Genomic DNA, 2,423 nt, shown 5'->3' with positions numbered 1-2,423 from the left:
GGGGGAGTGGCTGGAGCGCGGCGGCCACACACCTCGGTGTGAAGCAGAGATCGCGCGATGGAGCGGGTCGCCTCCTCGCAGGCGTCCGTCAGTTGCTGTTGCAGCCCGCGCGCAGTGATCTTGTACACAAAGTCTGGACACGAAAGGTGGGAAGATGGTGGTGGACAGGTGGGAAGTAGGTGTACAGCGAGGCTTAGGCGGGAAAATCACCGTAGACGTGGTTTGAGTCCTCTCCCTTGTCGGTGTCGCCCATAACGCTGCGGCCACGGGCATGCGGGTAAGAGGATGCACAGACACCGGAGTGTGTGCGCCCCCGAGCCAACGGGTGTCAGCGGCAGTCGGTCTTTCGAGTCAGAGCGGGGCGGGCGAGCATGGACACACACCGGAATACGACGGCGAGGTTGATCTGTACGGTCACGTTATCCTGTGTCTTGCAGCCCTTCACGGGCATGTTGAAGACGACGTGCTCCTTGCTCACCAGGCTGTCGCATTTCATCCACGGCATCCCGCAGTGGCGGCCCGGAGGCCACACGATTTCGCCCGAGGAGTGGTTCATGATGCGGCCAAAGCTCGAGACGAGCGCATAGCAGCCCTCTGGCACCTGAGGACAAAACGCGGGCGGCAACGCGGGTTGTCGGTCTGCTCGAGTGGACAGCGCTGCTTGAAAGCTATGTGCTCGAGCGGAACCAGCACAGAATTCATCAGTGCGGCACTGCAGGGCTGTTGCGGGCCGTGCAAAGTGGGCGGTGCGCGGAGTCCACCTCGAACCATGGGAGAAGGCATGAGCGGCCTGGCCGCACAATCAACAGTCCTTTCTCCCTCCCGAATATCTCCAACGCCCCCGCGGTGCTCCCGATGTCCGTGCTGAACAGCGTGGTCATCGCGCGAAGGTGCCAAAGGTCAGTGTGAGGCTGGCCGGCGGCGCTGGGAAGCGGCCGCCGAGCGGGCCGGCTGCTGGCGCTGGACGCGACGGTCCGTCGGAGGATCCTAAGGATATCGGCCCCTCCCCGTGTTTCCTGTCTTGGACGGTTCCGCTGTCGGCCTGTCGCCACTATGCACACGCAGGGCTCGTACGGTCAGGATCAGGGCGCCTTCAATGGTGTGCAACACAGCCAGTGCGTGCAGCGCAGGATTTTGCTCCCCACTGGCGCTGCAGAGGCGTTCAACCGCGTTGACGACATGTGTTAGTGCTAGTGCGCGCCAGTGCCCGAGTTGTGCTCTAAATTCGCCCGCGTAAATTCTTTATCGGTGTACCTGTGTTAGTGCCAGTGCGCGCCAGTCCCGTGTGCGAGTTTGTAAAATTCTTTATCGCCCCCTTCATTGTACCCTGAAAAGGATATCCACCTCGAGTAACTGACGGATCCGCTCCTGACAGTCGCACGCGCCGCGCCGCGGCGCGTGCGACTGGCGTTGTTTGAAGTTAAAAGTCGAATCAGAGCGCCGGCGGCGCTGATCCTCGTTTTCCTCCCACGGACCGCTATCAGCGCTTCAAGAATTCTTATTTTTGCACCCTCCACTTCATTCGGGCTCGCTGTCCAGGCCAGGCTGTCAGGCCAGACGTCGGGCGGCCCACACCACTCGACAGCCCCAGATGTGCCTCAGCCGGTCCGCCAGCGAGCGCTCTCTCGTCCAGAACGAGCAGAGCAGCAGCAGCAGCCTCGCGGCGTCGCCAGCGCACGCCAAGGCGGCTGCAGCCGCGTCTGCGGTCGAGGCCCAGCTGCGGCAGCGTGCGCACGCGGCCGCGCCAGAGGCGGCGCGGCAGGCCGCACGCCAGTCGCCGCTCCGCCGCGCGCGCGATGAGTCGTCGGACGACGGCTGGCCCAGCGCAACCTTTGACACTAGCCGCTGGCGCTGGCGCGAGTTTGCGCTCATCTACGGTGCGTACATGACGCTGCTGCTCGCGCGCAAAAACTACGGCTTCTGGCTGCCATCGGTGCTGTCTGAGCTTGGCGCGGGCAAGGGTGAGGCCGGGATGCTCGGGTCCACCTTTGAGATCGCGTACGGCTCCTGCGCGCTGCTGAATGGCATCTTGATCGACCTCGTGCCTCCAAAGGCGCGCGGCGCGCCGCCGCCGCCGCTCGCTCGCCGCCACCATCCCCGCCGCCCCTGCCGCTGTTCCGCCGCCACCCCGCCGCGCCGCCGCCGCCGCCGCCGCGCAGCATCACGCAAATGCGCCGCTGGCTGGGCGCCCTGCGCAACGGGGGCCGTTCCCTCGCCGCGCCCACGCTTGCCACCAGCCGCGCCGCACCGGCTCACTTGCCGCGCGCGTCCTCGGCTGCAGGCACTCTTGGTGGGCGCGCTGCTCACTTCTGCGGGCGTCAACGTCGCGCTCGGCTCGGCAGGCTCGCTCGGGATGATGGCGCTTCTCTGGGGCAGCAATGGCGTGGCGCAGGTGCATGCCACCCTCGCCGCGTCTGCCGCTG

The 2,423-nt window shown here is 65.7% G+C and overlaps 1 protein-coding gene across 1 annotated transcript; it reads left to right on the top strand.

Moving 5' to 3' along the window:
* Window positions 1–1,591: 1,591 nt before the first annotated feature.
* Window positions 1,592–2,392, top strand: EMIHUDRAFT_122410 (hypothetical protein; the record flags this gene model as incomplete). Its single annotated transcript, XM_005789693.1, has 2 exons — window positions 1,592–2,041; window positions 2,282–2,392. Coding segments are annotated over 2 exons (561 nt in total), but the record flags the coding sequence as incomplete, so codon positions are not given.
* Between the last annotated feature and the right edge of the window lie 31 nt (window positions 2,393–2,423).

The sequence above is a fragment of the Emiliania huxleyi genome (assembly GCF_000372725.1).
Source record: "Emiliania huxleyi CCMP1516 chromosome Unknown EMIHUscaffold_1257, whole genome shotgun sequence".
Lineage (NCBI taxonomy): Eukaryota > Haptophyta > Isochrysidales > Noelaerhabdaceae > Emiliania > Emiliania huxleyi.
This window is presented reverse-complemented; position numbering and strand designations above follow the sequence as displayed.